This window comes from Sinocyclocheilus grahami, unplaced genomic scaffold, assembly GCF_001515645.1.
Source record: "Sinocyclocheilus grahami isolate Dianchi unplaced genomic scaffold, SAMN03320097.WGS_v1.1 scaffold163.1, whole genome shotgun sequence".
Classification (NCBI taxonomy): domain Eukaryota; kingdom Metazoa; phylum Chordata; class Actinopteri; order Cypriniformes; family Cyprinidae; genus Sinocyclocheilus; species Sinocyclocheilus grahami.
This window is the reverse complement of record NW_015505342.1, coordinates 972,390-989,831: the sequence shown is the minus strand read 5'-3', so window position 1 is coordinate 989,831 and position 17,442 is coordinate 972,390. Positions and strand designations below refer to the sequence as shown.

At 38.8% G+C, this 17,442-nt stretch overlaps 3 protein-coding genes across 5 annotated transcripts in view; 2 read left to right on the top strand and 1 right to left on the bottom strand.

Moving 5' to 3' along the window:
- tmprss9 (transmembrane serine protease 9) overlaps positions 1-4,386 on the top strand; it is a 6,823-nt gene extending 2,437 nt beyond the window's left edge. Inside the window, exons 6-12 of the mRNA XM_016282673.1 lie at positions 106-388; positions 656-790; positions 865-1,252; positions 1,853-2,021; positions 2,125-2,390; positions 3,054-3,187; positions 3,613-4,386. Of these exons, the coding sequence (XP_016138159.1) occupies positions 106-388; positions 656-790; positions 865-1,252; positions 1,853-2,021; positions 2,125-2,390; positions 3,054-3,187; positions 3,613-3,774 (1,537 nt within the window). The 3' untranslated portion in view covers positions 3,775-4,386. The remainder of the gene's footprint in view (positions 1-105; positions 389-655; positions 791-864; positions 1,253-1,852; positions 2,022-2,124; positions 2,391-3,053; positions 3,188-3,612) is intronic.
- A 442-nt stretch (positions 4,387-4,828) lies between these two features.
- Positions 4,829-6,914, bottom strand: timm13 (translocase of inner mitochondrial membrane 13 homolog (yeast)). The gene is made up of 3 exons (XM_016282630.1): positions 6,694-6,914; positions 5,774-5,842; positions 4,829-5,676 (listed from the first exon to the last, which is right to left on the bottom strand). Exons 1-3 carry the CDS (start codon positions 6,811-6,813, stop codon positions 5,578-5,580), a joined length of 288 nt encoding a protein of 95 aa, XP_016138116.1. The 5' UTR covers positions 6,814-6,914; the 3' UTR covers positions 4,829-5,577.
- Positions 6,915-8,023: 1,109 nt separating this feature from the next.
- The window catches only part of enc3 (ectodermal-neural cortex 3), a 10,642-nt gene continuing 1,223 nt past the window's right edge, over positions 8,024-17,442 (top strand). The window contains exons 1-3 of one of the 3 annotated variants that reach the window (XM_016282629.1): positions 8,024-8,284; positions 9,759-11,558; positions 17,369-17,442. In XM_016282629.1, the coding sequence (XP_016138115.1) occupies positions 9,768-11,537 (1,770 nt within the window). In that variant the 5' untranslated portion in view covers positions 8,024-8,284; positions 9,759-9,767 and the 3' untranslated portion in view covers positions 11,538-11,558; positions 17,369-17,442. Of the gene's footprint in view, positions 8,285-8,517; positions 8,582-9,758; positions 11,559-17,368 lie in introns of those variants that run through there. The other 2 variants (XR_001610053.1, XM_016282627.1) reach the window with 2 other exon arrangements.

Here is a 17,442-nt window from a genome sequence, read left to right as displayed (position 1 = left end):
GCTGCCCATTGTTTTGAAATGTGAGGAATCTTTCTTGTAAAATCTTTATCACCCCCTCACTAGGCACGAATGTATATCTAAATATGTCTTCCTTATATACCAAAGAGAAAACGATCCAAAAGATTGGACAGCTCTTGTGGGAGCCAATCTAGTCAGTGGAGAGGAGGACAAAGCCACCACAGTAAACATCAAGTCCCTGGTTCTCTCTCCAAGCTACGATCCCATGACTACTGACAGTGATGTGACCGTGCTGGAGTTGGAAACGCCCTTGACGTTCAGCCCTTATGTTCAGCCAGTCTGTATCCCATCATCCTCTCATATTTTCAGTGCTGGGCAGAACTGCATCGTCTCTGGCTGGGGGGCTCTTAATCAGTACAGCAGTGAGTATGTTTGATGTTGAGGAAAACATCTGAATATTCTTTGGCTTGAGTTTTTTTTAGTTTAACTCAGGTAACCCCACCCCTAAACGGCACCAAACTCAAAACAAACTGTACTTGGTCACTTTACATGTCAATCAGGTGCTCTTTTCTTGCCTGAGTTCTTGGTCTTAATAAGATTCCGTGAAGACCAGCCATTTTGCCACAAGTCAAAAGTCTGGCTGCTCGAGACTACCTGTTTTAAGACTACACCTCTTTGTGCCCAAGCAGGAGAGGAGCCTTCTACATTACAGAAGGCAATTGTGAAGATCATTGACTCGAGAGTTTGCAACAAGTCATCTGTATACAGAGGTGAACTTACCCAAAATATGATGTGTGCTGGTTTTCTTCAAGGGAAGGTGGACTCTTGTAAGGTAAGGGTGATCGCAAAAATGCTTGATTAAAAAGTATTTCAAAATTAATTATTCAACATGGTTTTGTCCTTCAGGGAGATTCTGGAGGCCCCCTGGTATGTGAGGTGTCCCCTGGACGCTTTTTCTTGGCTGGCGTGGTGAGCTGGGGAGTGGGTTGTGCACAGATCAACAAGCCTGGGGTCTATTCCCGCGTCACTAAGCTCCGCAACTGGATTCTGAGCTACACCAATACTGCACCAACAATCCAAGTTGGCCCCACAGTCCCTAGCGTCAAAACCACTGCACTTCACATCAGTAAATCTATAAACCCATCCACTGAGCATGTCAATAATGATTATAACCCTACTCCTGGGAACTGCAGTGCTAATTACAACTGTGGCGGAGACATGTGCATCAGCAAGACAAACCCAGAGTGTGACAGAGTCAGTGACTGCCCCAATGATGCAGATGAGAAAAACTGTGGTAAATAATCTCTATCTATCACCTCTACAACAGGGGTGCCCAATCCTGTTCCTGGAGAGATATCGTCCTGCAAAGTTTTGCACCGACCCTAAAGTGATCAAGATAATTAAGATCTTCAAAAACACTTAATAATTACAAACTGGTGTGTTGGAGCAGGGTTGGAACTGAATTTTGCAGGCAGGCACCAGGATTGATTGTAGGATTGGGCACCCCTGCTCTACAACAATCCCTTTGGTTTGCACCCACATTAATGAAGTATGGTTAACTAGCTCGAGTAGACCTTCGTCAGGGTAAGTGCCATATTTAACAGTGCATGAAAGAAATAAGGGTGGTGATACAGTCCGTTCAAAAGGTTGTACTGCCACCAATTTTCACAACCCAGAGTTCTTTTGCACACTGTAAGAATTGCATATTTTCAATGTTGTGTCGGCTGATTGACACCAAGTTGCACAACTGTACAACCCATTGAACAGACCATACGTGCATCCCTTACAGCCTAATTTTCATTGGTGTAAAGGTAAATATGGCATCTACCCCAACTAAGGTCCATTGAACTAGCTTGAAGAATAAGAATAAAAGGGTCACCTGATTACTTTGCAGACTGTGGGAATCGGCCAGTCATCGGCCAGGAGAGGATTATTGGTGGCGTCACCGCTCATAGAGGTGAATGGCCGTGGGTGGGCAGTCTGCAGTACCAACGCACTCACCGCTGTGGAGCTACACTTATCCACTGCAAATGGCTCCTGACTGCAGCTCATTGCTTCAGAGTGTAGTGTACCTTTGACTGACGACTACCCAACACGCTCCACTTTCAGATCTGGAAAGAGTTGAACAGGGAAGATTTACTCTTTATTTTGTGTTTTCATTAATAGTGACCTGAACCCATCCAGCTGGACGGTAAGTCTCGGCTCAGTCATTTGGTCTGGAGTGGGTGCTCTGGTGATTCCAGTGCAAAGGATCATCCCTCATCCTGCTTTCAACAGAAGCACCATGGACTTCGATGTGGCCCTGGTTGAAATCTCCATCCCCACTCCAAAGTCCTACACCATCCAGACTGTGTGTTTGCCTTCTCCCTGGCATATCTTCAACAAAAATATGGAATGCTACATCGCTGGATGGGGTGCTGTGAGGGAGGGTGGTAAGTTTGGGGTTGATCAAGACAAAACTTCAAACTAGTATAAAAAAACTAGACATCTTGGTGTGGATCCAGGTTTGACTGACCTTAAAGTGTGGTCAATGCAAAAGCAACTAAAGTTCCGCAACAAAAGCACACTTTAGTTCCGAACTAAAGTGCGCACCAAGGAACCTTACTTGTGGTTTTCATCTGTTTGAAAAGGGGTCTGGAATTTGACTTAAATTAATCATCATACATTTCGTAATGAATGTAAACTCAATCCAAACATGAAATGCCATAATGCTAAAAGTAGACCATTTCCATCATGGGTAGGAGTCAAAGTACCAAGTATGAAAACAACACAAAAAAAGCTCTATACTGTGGGTATAGAAAATAATCACCCCTCTTTGAAATAATTCTGAAATTATTGGGGGGGGGGGGTTCCTGACATGTTGGTATTGTATTGTTCACTTGGATGTTATAAGTTGCACTGAGTAAACACAGCTGGATAAAACAAAAACTGTGAGGCTGCAAAGCAACAAAATGTGATTATTTTAAAGGGGATGTGATTCTTTTCTATACCCAACACACTGCAGTTCCTCTACTTGAAGTCTTGTTCCAAAAAGATATGGACATGATTTGTTTGACAAGGTCTGTTGTGACACATGGTCTGTTTATCTCACATAGGTATGATAACCAGTTTGCTGCAAAAAGCACAGGTTAGTATCATTGATCAGTTGGACTGCCAGCAAGCTTACGGGGCTGAACTTACCAACATGATGTGTGCTGGCTCAATGGAAGGAGACAGGGACACATGTTTGGTGAGTTTCTGGTCAAGAACTTGTTTCCAGTATTAAAAGTTTTCTGAATCCCACTATCTGAAAGAGTCAGCAGTTGCACATTCTTGTTCTTGTAGGAGAAATCTGAATCACTTTTTCTGAAGCACTGCTGCACTTACCCAAAGATACTTAATGTATTTATTGTTGTGATTGTTTTTATTTTATTTTATGTAAAGCACTTTGAATTACCATTGTGTATGAAATGTGCTATACAAATAAACTTGCCTTGCCTTATGCTCCAAGTCTTTTTTTTTTTTTTACTTTAAAACATCCATGCCTCTTAATCTGATTACATAACCCAGCCCAATGTAATTCAACCATATCCTTGAGTTTTCAGCAGACTTCTGTAAATGTCATACCTTCCATAAAAACACCAATGAACGCAGTGGTCTTGTCTTTGTCTACAGGGAGACTCAGGGGGCCCTCTGGTGTGCCATGAACCCCAGGGCCGGTGGTTTCTGGCTGGGGTGACCAGCTGGGGTCACGGTTGTGGTCGACTTGGCTTCCCGGGAGTTTACATGCAAGTCACGGCTGTCAGAGAATGGATATCTACATACCTCCCTTTATAAAAATACAATCTAGAAATATCCTCCACCATCATTCTCACAAGTGATGTGCAGTCGTGTCTCTCAACTGAAAAGAATGCATGAGACTCAAATGGACAACTTTACCAACAGGTTCATACTGTACTGTCGAAATATTTATTTTTGGTATATATTAACAATTCATTCTGGTGTACAAAGCAGAAGCCCTTGATGTGTTATAGCTGTTGAGGTGATTAAACCATGCGGCCCCCACTGAATCTGCAGACATTTTTAATGTAAAGATTTTGAAGGAAAAATCAGTGGAGATGTGCCTATTTGGAAGGCTGCAGATTCCTTGTGGCCCTTAGCTTAAAAATATGTACAAATAATAATCATTTTGAAGTGGTGTTCACTTCAAATGAAAGATAATAAATTATGGCGACATTTGCTTGCCTGAAGTTTGATCAATTCTGATTTAAAGAGATATCACCAGCAGCAGAATTTTTACTACTACAAATCAAAAAAGACTTTAAAAACAATATTAAGGCAATTTGCTTTGACTTGTTTGATGCATTAAGGCCAGAAACATACACTAGTACAGTGGTTCCCAACCCTGGTCCTGGAGGCACCCCAGCACTGCATATTTTGCATGTCTCCTTTCTCTGACACACCAACTTCAGGTCTTGGAGTCTCTACTAATGAGCTGATGACCTGAATCAGGTGTGTTTGATTAAGGAGACATGCAAAACGTGCAGTGTTGGGGTGCCTCTAGGACCAGGGTTGGGAACCACTGCACTAGAACAACAAATCAAAAGCTAAACCTCAATACAAAACCTGGAACTAAACCTCAATACAAAAGTCTGTGTCATAAAACATTGATGCTTTTCAAAGTGTTGCTCTGCCATGACAAGGCTGTAGAAGACAGTTTGTGGAAAGGCATGCTATAGCGCTCCATATGGCAACGCTGAGAATGCAACATGTACAATAGTGTTTCAGTCCTAATTTGTACAAATGGTGTTACACCTGTTAACCAATGAAAGAATAAACATCAATAAAAATTGACTTATTCTGTGGTATTTATTTACATTCCATAAAAACAGCTTGGTGACAATTACACAACATCTGTCTGGACATGTCCTGGTGGAGTTTGCGTCTCGATATTTAATAAAGCAAAAGAAATGGGGAATTTTGAGCGTGTACACAAAGGGAACTGCTTTTACAGGGTTTGCAGTTCTAGACAACCCTACTACTGTATTTAACAGACAATGAGACAAATGACACTCCAGGGTCGACAACTGCGGTTTGTTCTTCAGAGGTAAGTAAGAAGGACTGTTCAGCCGCTCCTGGTGAAGAAGTGACAATTATTGCAACAAAGACGCCTCTGAATTCTCCCCCTCTGGGAATAGAACTAGGTTTGTGGAACAGAGTTGGTAAAGTGAGCCCTTCCCTCAGGAAATGGAGCAACATCCACCCAATGACAAAAGGCAGACAGATAGTACACTGAATTTTGATTCTGCTTAATGAATAGATAACAACATAAGTGGAGGAGTCCAAATTTAGCATCGTTTTTAAACCAGCGAACTGGAACTGGATCCAGACCCATTCTTTTGGTATCCCAATTCTGGCCATCATTTCAAGCAAAAGAACTGCTACTACAATAATCAATCTTTTTAACACACAAAATGATGAAAAACGGCCATGTAGAGTCTAAATCCAACCACCTGGTTGCTTCTGAAGCCATCAGCTGATGTTGTGTGGTAAGACAGCCAAGTCTACAAACCCGTCGTGCATTTACAGACTAGACATCTCTACCTGATGACTGAGGTAGTACCGGCTGCCATCTGCACATCAAATACGTGCCCTTTCCCTCTGTAATCTTGAATTATATGCACGGGAGACCGTGTTCCATGCGTCCATATAGCGGTCCATGCACATGGCAATACATTTCTGGGAAAAACAAAAGGGGTAGAAATTTACAGGGTTTAGATGTTGTTGTTTTTTCTTAAATAAACACGGTTAATGGCATAGGAAGTATTTTTCCCACCTGTTCGGAGTTGTCCAACGTGCTTCCTGGTTTGCCAATGCACTTCTTGAAGCATTTATCAGTCATTCTCTGCAATGCAGGACAAATGCCATTAGGAATGCATTGAATAATTGTATTTTTATAAGTGATACCTTACAAAAAAAGTACTACGGCGGTATCATACGGTGAAAATTTTACGTAGAAACAAATCAGTCCGAAATTTCTTATACATTTTACAAATAATTACTATGAAATATGACATTTCGAAGCAAAACCACTGAAATTATATTTTCTTTACTTCAATCTTGTTTTATTTACACTAAAATCATTATTTATAGTATAGTATAGTGGTGGTATCCCATTGTAATATTATGGTACTTTAAAATAATTATTAAGTATTTAAATGTTTTTGCAAGAATACCATGGTACTTTCTGTATTGATTTCAGATGTTTTGTAGGAGAAGTACCATGGTATTTTGGACATACTTTGGAATACCATAGTATCTAAATCAATGTATACCACCACTGTAGCATGGTGCCACCACAGTACTTTTTGAAAGAGTACCATATTCATATACTATGGCTTACTGTGGTAGTAACATGGTACATGTTAAAAAAACACAGTTTTACCATAGTATACAGATAAAAACTTACAAAAGGACTGTTTGTACGATGATACAAAGTCTAAAATCTCTGGATAATACCATGGTACTTTTTTTGTAAGTGTACACAGTGATGAAGTTTGCTACTTTGCTATGCAACCATGTTTAATGATAACCACCATCACATCTACATGCTACTCCAAATTATACCGCGTTATTACCATGGTACATTACTATTAATCCATATATTCAGCAATATAAAATAATAAAAATACATGCCTCTCAAAAGCAGACTTGCTAGAAAACTATTCAACATCATAAGAGGTTAAAGTCACTTACCTGCAGCAGCTCTTGCGCGTTTGCAACAGCAATCTGAACTTTGACCTGCTCCATTATAGTGCCAGGGTCCATTTTACCAGACGAAGCGCCCGAGGAGAAATCTGAACCGAAACTGTCCATTTTACACACTTTTCGATCTAATAACAGTGACACACTGGATTAAAGTCAGTGTCGCTTCGGTACATGTGATAATTTTGCCCTTGAGATGAACCGGAAGCGCTGCGGAAAACATCCTGACTGTGTACTTATGGGAAATGTAGTTTTTAATGACAGTAAAACTACAAAAAAAGAGTAAAGTATACAACTAAAATCATAAGCAGATGAATTTTAAACGACAAAAATATTCAGATTTTAAAACGATTCATCATTTTTGATTTAACGCATTTTGCAATTTTAAAAGGCAACAAAAAAGTGTATTATTTATAAATATTTATTAGTCTGCAATCTTTGGTACAAATATCTGTTTATAATAACAAATTGTGTTTTCTAATGGTTTCGCATTATTGCAATATGGGCAATCCGTCCAGTAGGTGTCGCTACATTCCAACAGGTAGGTTATTGCTGGGGAGAATTATTTTTTATTGTATTTATTATTTATTTAGTCATTTAGCAGACGCTTTTATCCAAAGCGATTTTAAACCGTTTTTTCTTCAGTGTCATTAGTTATTATACAGTAAAATGAAATAATAATAATAACTTCTAAACGTGTCTAAAGCCATAACAGTCAGTGGAAGCTGAAAGTGTAAAACCTGCCAGAAGGATTTCGTTAGGAAAGTCAGATATAATTGGTGTTGAAGACTATGTAAACAGGGCATTGAGACAGTAACGGCTGTTTAAGCTCTAATAACTCTATTAGACATGAACACTAAGTGTAGGCAGGGGATCTGACAGTAATTAACAGCCATAGAGTACAGTGAGTGTTCACTCATTCACAGTAAGTACACTGGTGTTGTTTGTACAACAACCTCTTTGAGGGTGAAAGAAATATTCTAAGAATAACACATGCCCTTCTTGTTGGCATAATTGTGTTGGAAAGCAAACATTGTGGATTGACACTAAATACCATAATGAAAGAGATTCAATGTACTGTGGTGGTAGTAATGGTATAAATGGTACTTGTTTAATTTTTTTAATGTAAATATTAATTTTTTTTAAATAAGGTTATTATTATTTGACTTTGTAATTTATTTATGCTGTATTTAAAACTGCTATTTTTGCTATTCATGTATTTAATTTTTTTTTTAAATGTCCATGCATCCACCATGCATCGTGTTTCAGTAATCTCACAGACATGTGCACGATCACTCATTCTCCGAAACACTTCTGATTGCTATTAAAACGCGTCCTAAGATCACCTCCTCCGCCAGGATAGGAGGAGCGACTGGGATCTACGCTACACACTCACTCACAGCTCAAAAACCACAGTAGTAATGTTCCCCGGCAGCGTAGCAGGCAGATCTGGCAGACTTCAGATTGATCTCATCTCGAGAAATGTTACTGCTGAAGCCTTTCAGCGAGACGTCTTAAAGCAACACGCGTCCTTATAAGTCGAATGCATACTGTACAAGTCTGTGCGTGAAAAGGAAATAAGGTAAAGTCATACTACTTTTGGTTATACAACACAATGTTACAATATACAAACGTGTATAGATTGATTATAACTGCTCAGTAGACCTGTCTGACCTGTCTGTTAAATCTTTGAATACATTGTGAAATAATCTTATAACATGTACTATGCACTTTTTCTGTATTTTATAAGTAAAGAAAAATATAGAATCTGTTGTATAAAAGCTACTTAAAGGTTAATAAAAAGGAAAAAAAAATCACGTGTTGTCTCCTTATAAGTCGAATGCATACTGTACAAGTCTGTGCGTGAAAAGGAAATAAGGTAAAGTCATACTACTTTTGGTTATACAACACAATGTTACAATATACAAACGTGTATAGATTGATTATAGCTGCTCAGTAGACCTGTCTGACCTGTCTGTTAAATCTTTGAATACATTGTGAAATAATCTTATAACATGTACTATGCACTTTTTCTGTATTTTATAAGTAAAGAAAAATATAGAATCTGTTGTATAAAAGCTACTTAAAGGTTAATAAAAAGGAAAAAAATCACGTGTTGTTATGGTAACCAAAGTTACTGAAAAATTCATACTGAGTTTGAATACATTAAAACAACAATTATAGAAACTATGGCATTTTATTGATACCATGGTAAATTCAGGGGTCATTGTATCTTGGTTGGTCCGACTTTGAGATGTTTTGGTGGCTGTTTAAAGGCTTTCTAAAGAAAATTAATCATGGTTTTATTATAGTAAAAGTGTAGTGACCATGTTTTTTTGGCATATTGATTACCATTTGCATAACCACAGTTTTACTACAAATACCAAGGTTGAACTATGCTTAGTGTAGCAACACCCTGGTTAATTTGTGGTTTAACTATAGCAACCATGGTGTTTTGGGTTTTACTTGTAGTTAATTTTCGAAAGGGTAGGTTTGTAGTTTTCAGTGAGAATGTATTTCAAAGCTGCCTTGTTATGTACAATATTTAAAATGTGGCGCAAAAACATATAAATGTTCTAATTATTCCAGCTTTCATTTTCATTCACTGTTGTACTGCCGGTAGACAATTAGGTTTCATACTGCTGTACAGTGTTGGATTGTTTTACGCATAACTGAAATGATGAAATGATATCTAAGAGCAGTAACTTTATCAGAGAGCAAAGAGGATGGCGATTAATCATTTCCTATGAATCATGAACCCTCATACTGAAAGGGAGAGCAATCTCAAGGTAAACGAAAAGCTGTAATGTTTTATTGCTGTTTAACAAACGATTATGGGTTTACTGTCGTCCAACGAGATGGTTGATTCCAAGTGTAATTGCCCTAACTATTATGTATCCACTGTCTAATTATATGTTAAGGATTCTTAAACACTGCTGAACAATAGGCCTTCTGAGTAATATCAAATGAACGTCCACAGATGATTTAAGATGTTAATACTTTATCAAAAGGGGTCTGAAAGGAAATCGTTTCTTTTTATTTTGTCTTTTATCCAGTTATCCAAGATGTCTGTCAGTAATCACGAGAACCGAAAGTCGAGGTCAAGCTCTGGGTCCATGAACATCCAGCTGTTCCACAAGACATCACATGCAGACAGCCTGCTTACCCAACTCAACCTCCTCCGCAACAGACGTGTCTTCACGGATGTAGTCCTGCGTGCTGGACATCGAGCATTTCCATGCCACCGGGCGGTTCTGGCTTCATGTAGCCGCTATTTCGAGGCCATGTTCAGCGGTGGTCTGAAGGAGAGTCGAGATGCTGAGGTCAACTTCCACGACTCTTTGCATCCGGAGGTTTTGGAGCTCCTGCTAGACTACGCCTACTCTGCCCGGGTGATCATTAACGAGGAAAATGCAGAGTCTTTGCTGGAGGCTGGCGACATGCTCCAGTTCCACGACATCCGTGACGCCGCCGCAGAATTTCTGGAGAAGAATCTGCATCCGTCTAACTGCCTTGGAATGATGCTTCTGTCCGATGCTCATCAGTGCCAGAGGCTGTATGAACTTTCTTGGCGAATGTGTCTGGCTAATTTTGCTAATCTATACCACACTGAAGATTTCCTCAGCTTGCCCAAAGATAAAGTTCAAGAGCTTGTTTTTAGTGAGGAGCTGGAGGTTGAGGATGAAAGTATTGTCTACGAGGCTGTTATTGACTGGGTTAGAGCAGACATCGGAAGGAGACACCTTGATCTTCCCGATCTTCTGCGCTGTGTTCGACTCGCCCTGCTCCCGGAAACCTACCTGCTAAAGAACGTTGCATCTGAGGAGCTTGTCATGGGACACAAGGTGGGCCGTGAGATTGTGGAAGACGCTGTCCGCTGCAAAATGAAGATCCTGCAGAATGACGGCGTTGTCACAGGCTTCTGCGCCCAACCCCGGAAGGTCAGCCAAGCTCTTCTGCTTCTAGGAGGCCAAACGTTCATGTGCGACAAAGTATACATGATTGATCACAAGGCAAAGGAGATTACTCCCAAAACGGACCTTCCTAGCCCTCGCAAAGAGTGTAGTGCTTGTGCCATTGGCTGTAAAGTATATGTCACAGGTGGTCGAGGGTCTGAAAATGGGGCTTCAAAAGACGTTTGGGTCTACGACACCTTGCATGACGAATGGTCCAAAGCTGCACCGATGCTCGTCGCTAGATTCGGACATGGTTCAGCAGAACTTGACCACAGCCTGTATGTAGTAGGTGGACACACATCCCTTGCGGGGTCATTCCCTGCGTCCCCGTCTGTCTCTCTCAAACAAGTGGAGCAGTACAACCCCCAATCAAACAAGTGGACACTAGTTGCCCCTCTTCGAGAGGGTGTGAGCAATGCTGCTGTTGTAGGGGCCAAAAACAAACTCTTTGCTTTCGGAGGGACTAGTGTCAACAGGGACAAGTATCCCAAGGTTCAGTGCTTCGACCCCTGTGAGAACAGGTGGACTGTCCCGGCCACTTGTCCTCAGCTCTGGCGTTACACAGCGGCAGCAGTTGTTGGGAACCATGTTGTGGTCATTGGTGGAGATACAGAGTTCTCTGCGAGCTCCGCATACCGCTTCAATAGTGAGACGTTCCAGTGGACCAAGTTTGGTGACGTGACTTCCAAGAGAATCAGCTGTCATGCAGTGGCATCAGGGAATCGCCTCTACGTGGTCGGGGGCTACTTTGGGGCACAGAGGTGTAAAACCTTGGACTGCTATGACCCGTCAACGGACTCATGGGATAGCATAACAAGCGTACCATATTCGCTTATCCCAACAGCATTTGTCAGCACCTGGAAGTACCTCCCATCTTGAAGAAAATATGTCTCTTATTTGGTGAGTACTGTCCGGTGATACTGTCCAATTGACAACATTTGCCTTGACTACAAGCCCTCTCAGATGTATTAAGCAGTCATTTTGTTTGTTGGTGAAAAATGTCTAACTGTAATTAGTGCTGTTGGTGTCAAATAAAGACGAAATTTTCCTTAATAGTTTGAAAAGGAATGTGGCAGCACAAATTACAGAGTAAAACGCATCTCTCTGGGGTGTACAGGCTTTTCCAAAAGCTTCCAGCAAGAACAGGATCAGGTTCATGCTTGTAGTTCTGCCTATGGCAAGGCCTGAACCATTTTTTGCACATTGCTCCACTGAAAGAGCGTGTGGTTTTGCTTCCCTGGGTTGTTTACAAATCCTCCGTCTTTTCTTTTAAATAAATGTCAGGGCTTATTGTTCTCGCTAGCACACACAGTAGCCAGACAGATAACAAACTTAAGTAATGGCCGATGATGTTTAGAGAAGGTGTGTATATTTGAGATTGAGGCCTAATGTTTGGCAGGAAGATTCAAGAATGGAGACTGGAACCTTTCAACTTGTCAGGTGGCATCTTACCCTCTTTATTTGTTGTAAATGGCCTTTGCTTGAAGAATTCTCAAGTAACTCTCGCTAGTTCAGCTTCTAAAACAGCTCGTCAAGTTTAGCACACTTGCAGCTCGTTACCGAGAGCTCAGCGCTTACTGAATGGAAGGATGCCTAGGGGAACTGCTGTTTGCCCTTCCTCAATAATAAACAGATGGCTTGGGTGGAGACAGACAGAAGAGAGCCTGCGAGGCCCCAGATCTGCAAAGCTGCAGCTGACAAGTCGGTTTTATCCTTCTTTGAGAGTGCAAACGGTGCCGTTCCAGCTCTTTTGAATGCCACTAATTTGCCGTTGATTTTTGCACAGAATAGCTTTGTCAGAAATGGCAAGCAAGGCATGTGGAATAGGGTGCAGCTATATTTTGCACCGTTTGGCAGCCAGCAGCTTAAAACTAAAAATACACATTGCTTCAGAAGCTGTCATCTCGTAACGGGGCGAGGAATACAAATAGAGAAAATCTCCTTCTCTTTGATGTTCACTTTTGCCACCAACCGACTTCCAGTACGCTTTACGAATATGCGTCGCACCAAAGATGCAGATATCTCAGAAGATTTCTCACCAGTTAGTCGCGCCCATTTAAATACAAATACATTTCCTTCCTATTGTCACTGCATATCAGTTCTGTGAGTCACTGTTTGACTTTGACTTGGTGTAGTTAACCATTGAGATATTCGATGGAACGCAATTCTCTCAACATACTTGGTATACTTTTTCTATCCCAACCTGGGATAGAAAGACATGGGTAGTCTGTATTTACTCGAACAATGATTTGACAAATACAGATTGGTTTCCTATGTTGATGAATGTAGCCTCACAGCTAACACAGCATCAATACCTCAAGGCTAACAGAAACCACAGCCACAAAACTCTTCTTAGACAACTTGGGTTATGTTTGAAACAGCATGCTAGCATATTTTTCTTGCAGTATTTAGTATGTGTACATCATTTGTCAACATATGAATTATAAAGCTGTGTATCCCACAATGCATTGCGCTTGATTTGATCTTCCATGGTTACAGATGAATTATATTTCCTGTCTTCAGGCAACTTTAATGTTTTCAAGCTGGCAAGACTAGTAATCCAAACTGTAACACGAGCTCCAGGGAGGAAGTTAGCAAGATCTTCTCATTCTTTGGTCTTGCAGAGCAGGCTGTCATAACTGGCACTCATCCAATATACACCATATGAGTCTCTGTTTGTTGTATGACACACCTGACCTAGGTCAAGGGTCAGTTCCTGGCTCTATGGATGGCTTTTTTATCCACGGGTCGGACCAGAGTGACCCTCACAGTCAATACTAATGTTTTATTAATGTGCATCTTTTAAAAAGCCATCCGAAATGCTAACAAAAAGATCCTTTATTTTGGCATCTGCGTCCGGCCTTTCTTACCCGACAAGCACATAAAGTCACCGCGTCCCACTGAGCCCTTGCGGTGCGGCTGAATCTGCATAAAGTTGATGGGATATTTTTTCACTCCTTTGTCCGTGGAAGCAGCACCTGCGGAAAGAAATTGAATAATATAAAGGCCTCAAATTGGTTACCAGCCATAAATAGATCAAACGGGTCATTCAGCTGGGAACTCACTTGGTGTAATTAATCAGAACTGCATAATATTCATACACCAGAAGAGGTGAAAAGGTTGCGATCCGCATACAAACCGGCTTTGTTTTTCAAGCCAGGGGTGCATAGATCGAAAAGACCCAACATTTTTGTTAATGTAGAGATCAATTAGAGTTCAGTTCTGCAAAAAAAAATGCAAAAGAAAATGCCAGTGTGGTTTAAGCTGTCATCCTGTGATGTACAGTATGTGTTAACCCGCACACTCTTGCTCATTAGTAAACATTGCCAGAATATTGAGAGGCGGCGCATAATGCAAAGCAAAGGGCATTTCCTAATAAATAAGGTGCTGATTGGGATTGCTCCGTTAGAGGAGCAGATCACAGATCACTCAGCGCAGAAGTTTACACAGCTGTCATTAATTCACCCCGCAACCCTCATTACATCTGCTGGAAGCATCAGGAAAGAGCTAGAGCCAAACCACTGCTTAACAATTTAGCTGTGCTGCAGAAATATTTAATAGTATTATTTAAGTTTTATTAAGGGTTATAAACAAGCAAACAATTAAATGTGAATGATACATATGTATTATTCACATTGAATTATATACTTCTATACAGATTTTTATTAAAAAGCAACTGTGATACAAAACAATGGGTGGAAATAATTTATTTGGATAATATTTAATAAATGTTTTTCTTAATTTTTCTTAAACGTTTACTAGTAATCATGAAAATGATTGTTTTCACCATTTTTAAAATACATTTGTATGAGTGATAAATTATTTATTTAGCACTCGAACAAATAGATAAACCACTACTTAACCATTTAGCTGTGCTAAATAAATATTTATTTTATTTATTTCTTGGCATTGTTTAATTTTTATTAATGGGTTTTTATTACTTAAATTTTATAGATGAATATTTATTTATCTATTTATTTTCAACTAGTAAAAATAAAGACATTTATTTGATAATTTTAAGTCTTACTAATTCCTGTTTTCACTATTTATTAAAAAAAATTTGATTAATAATTTTGAGTGATTAATAATTGAACACCCAAATAACATTACATTAAAGAACATTTTATTTATAATTTATTCTGTAAAAATAACTTGAAAACAAGTGCTTAAAAACAACTAAAAGGTTAAAAAAATTAACAAAACTTGGAATACAAAGCCCTTAAAAGCTGAAATTTTTTTTAAAAAATAAATAAATATATATATATACAGCAATCCTACCACGCTGATGACCAACTACAACACACCATACAGCAATCCTACCATGCTGATGAACTACAAAAGACCACATAGAAAGAGTCTTCAACACAGTTCTCACTGTTGTTAAACAATGTATGTTACTGGTGTGTTTTTCTCCAGCCATCTAGCAGTGTTATTATCGATAGCTAAAGCGAAAATCATTAGGCTACAATTAAAATAATTTACTGTAATTGAGATAAAGCTGAAAATAAAATAACATATTATAAATATAGATCTATATTTTAGTATACGTTTAATATATATATATATATATATTTTTTTTTTTTTTAAAGTACATAGTTGACTGCCTAATAAAACATGGTAGTAAATTCCAGAGTTTGGAAGCATGAAGTAGATGTAATAAAGACAAATAAGAAGGTTTTCGGTTTATGGCTGCGCTAGGTGATGAAAACAAGACCATAAAATCTATTAAACAAGCTGATTGAATCCCAGGCATGCGTACAGGTCTTTAGACTCGCTTTAATGGAATTTCCAAGGGCTCCAAACTGGGTCAAAGGTCACCTGTCCTGCTGCTGCTTTGGGTCGGGCGAGACCACTGATGCTGATGGATGAGCACTTACGCAACACTGAAAAGTTCACTTCACCGAAGCATTTGTGTGGTTTGTGTAGCATCGCTTCTTACATCTTAAATTAAAGTGTCTCTGCCACGTCCCAGAAATAACACAAAGGTCTGAAATACGGTATGCTTATGTTTAAATATAACCGGCTCTGAAGCTGCTGTACTTGTGAAACGCTGATCTCTCTCTCAGGTAGTATTTTTAATGCTGCTGGAGTGTTGATCGTCTCAACAATGGAAAAACAGACACTGTGTCCGGAGAGGATGCAGTATTGGGAGAAACTAATGGCATTTGAATTTAGTGGCTTTTTCTGTCCGTTTTCAGATCTGAACTTTGACCCTCATGCATCGTGTTCATAACAGTATTGATTAGAGAAAGATCATTATGTCTGTCTGTAAAGGGGGTTCAAGTCTTTAATTACAGCAGCGGACACATGGAAACGTGTTGCAGTGTAAAGAGACACTGCTGGGTGTGAACGGATCAGCTGGCTGGTTTCAGCAGTTAGGTCACAGTATTATCTAGACTTTACAGCGTTGTTAACCCTGTTAAACTCGAAATCAGCTTAAATGGTGTCAATCCTCAGCGTTATTCCTTGGAGAGCACACAAATGCATTTACAACACTCAGTTTTCTTTACAATAAAATATGAATAATATTAATAATACAAAAATGATAACATTTTAATTAAATGATAGAGAATAATAATAAAACGGTTTAATATATAAAACAGCATAATATTTAAATGTGCAATTTAAAAAAGTTAATACAAAAAATCAGTTGAATAATAATAATGATAAACTGTGTATTTAAAAAAATATATTTTTAACTATTTGCAATATGTATTGTGTAAACAAGCGGCCATTTATTTTCAGCATCATTTTAATTTACTAGCATTAAATCGTTTGTATTCAAATATTTTTATACATTTTTAAATATACAGTAATAATAAAATAATGAATTTATAATAATACTATAATAACAAACAGAATACTGAATAAGAATAGTGTTAAGTTTATTAAACAATTGTATTACATATCTGAATTTTGTGCCATCATGTTGCTAAATTTAATACAGTAATAATAAAATATTTAATTTGATCTAAATGAAATGTATAATAAATATATTGTATGATATTAATGAATAATAATAGTGTTAGTAATGTTATTAAATTCAATTATTGTATGATATATCTGCATTTTATATGCAATGATGCTACATATTTAAAAAAGTTAATTAAAAAATAACATTGTATTGTAATTTAATTAATTATTCTTAGTAAATAACAACAAGAATAATAATAATTTGGATAATATTAATTCATAATAATAGTGTTATTCATTTTATTACATTAAATGATTGTATTATATATCTGCATTTTATTTGCCATGTTTCTCTCTAGATATTGGTTAACCTTTAGTCAAACGGTTTACACACTGCTAATGCAACCGCACAAATAAAATACACTCTTAATAGGTCAAATGTTCAAAAACTCATCTAAAGGAAGAGCCTGTTTTATAGGTTTTGGAAAAACATGTTGGGAAATTGGAAATTAGGCACAAGTGAACTTTCATTACCTACATGTTTTAGGGGATGAGACGCATTTAACAGGGCAAGAACAATTTTATAGTACGTGTTTTAAAGCTCTTCTGAAATTAAAAGCAGCTTAACATACCAAATGTGATATTATTAGTAGGTGCTTGGAGATTAAATTGAGTTACTATCGTATGTTACCAGTAGTTTTGCGATGCACTCAGCTTCTCAAACTAATGTGAAGGAGTGTAGATGAACCATGTGGAGTTCAACATGTGTAACTCATTCCCTGTTTTTCCGTCCTCAGATCTTCTGGCGTTCTCTGGAATGTGGCTGAGTTCCCCCCCCCCCCCCCCCCCCCCCCCGCCCGGGGAGCCGGGG

What these genes read in the sequence shown, in the direction of transcription:
- timm13 (XM_016282630.1), bottom strand. Translation starts at nt 6,813, where the DNA reads ATGGACAGTTTCGGTTCAGATTTCTCCTCGGGCGCTTCGTCTGGTAAA. An exon ending in ACGCGCAAGAGCTGCTGCAG is followed by an intron (nt 5,843 to 6,693) that starts GTAAGTGACTTT and finishes CCTGCATTGCAG; the next exon opens with AGAATGACTGATAAATGCTT. An exon ending in CGTTGGACAACTCCGAACAG is followed by an intron (nt 5,677 to 5,773) that starts GTGGGAAAAATA and finishes TGTTTTTCCCAG; the next exon opens with AAATGTATTGCCATGTGCAT.